Source organism: Chrysochloris asiatica, unplaced genomic scaffold (assembly GCF_000296735.1).
Source record: "Chrysochloris asiatica unplaced genomic scaffold, ChrAsi1.0 scaffold00157, whole genome shotgun sequence".
Taxonomy (NCBI): Eukaryota; Metazoa; Chordata; class Mammalia; order Afrosoricida; family Chrysochloridae; genus Chrysochloris; species Chrysochloris asiatica.
In genome coordinates, this window is record NW_006408675.1 from 1,459,728 (window position 1) to 1,460,646 (window position 919).

Consider the following 919-nt stretch of genomic DNA (forward strand, 5'->3'; position numbering starts at 1 on the left):
ACCGACCTTGTGGTTTGCATTATCCCACAGTGCCACACTAGGACTCTAAAGGGATATATAAAGATAAAATTAGATAATGGAATAGAAGCATTTGACAAAGACCTTAAAAACAAGTTATTTTAATATATTCCTTCATAAATTCTCTATTTAGAAACCATTTGGGTTGCCCTTTAATGACAAAAAGTTCTATAATCTAGTAAAACCACTATTCATAATTTAAAAATTTGGGGTAACCTAGGCTCCACGCCTGTGGGATTAGAACTTACCCATTCACCATTATCGAGAATTTTCAGTGCTAAGCAAAAGGCTCCTGCTGCAATCTGAGAAGGAGGAAAGTGTACCATATCGTAGTCCAACATAGTTAATTCCATCAAATATTTTGCCAAAGTATGTTGCTCAACATCAACCTGTAAGAAAATACATAGGTCACTGTGCTGCTTCCAGAGCTATGTCTCAGTGGCACTGATTTTTAACTACATTTGTATGCCCATAATATTTTAGTCTACAAACTCTAAAATGCAATGCCCATTTAAAGTCTTAATAATATCATTTATATGCAGCCTGACTGGAACTAAGGAACATGTTGTTAGTGGTCAGGATAAGTTATTCAGATTCATGGTGATCCCATGCCTGCAGAATGCTGCCAGTTGAATTAAACCAGTTCAGCAGCAGTATCCTTTAATGCATATCAACGATTTCTCAAGAGATCTGCTTACCTCTCCAATCTTGGATGCTCTGCGAAGGAAGTGCAGTGGCAGAGGACGACCCAGACTAAAATTTAAAGCTCTTAGAATCTTCATTTCCATTTGTCTGATTTGGTGCTTTGAGTAAGTGTGATCAGTCACAAAGGCAAAGTCACCAATTTCTGGAGGGTACATTTCTTCATATTTGCTTGCAATAAACATGGCAGTGACACCAA

The 919-nt window shown here is 37.4% G+C and overlaps 1 protein-coding gene across 1 annotated transcript in view; it reads right to left on the minus strand.

Moving 5' to 3' along the window:
* Positions 1 to 147: 147 nt before the first annotated feature.
* CCNB1 (cyclin B1) overlaps positions 148 to 919 on the minus strand; it is a 7,782-nt gene continuing 7,010 nt past the window's right edge. The window contains exons 6-8 of the mRNA XM_006870994.1: positions 717 to 911; positions 267 to 407; positions 148 to 168 (exon numbers count right to left, since the gene is read on the minus strand). Of these exons, the coding sequence (XP_006871056.1) occupies positions 148 to 168; positions 267 to 407; positions 717 to 911 (357 nt within the window). The remainder of the gene's footprint in view (positions 169 to 266; positions 408 to 716; positions 912 to 919) is intronic.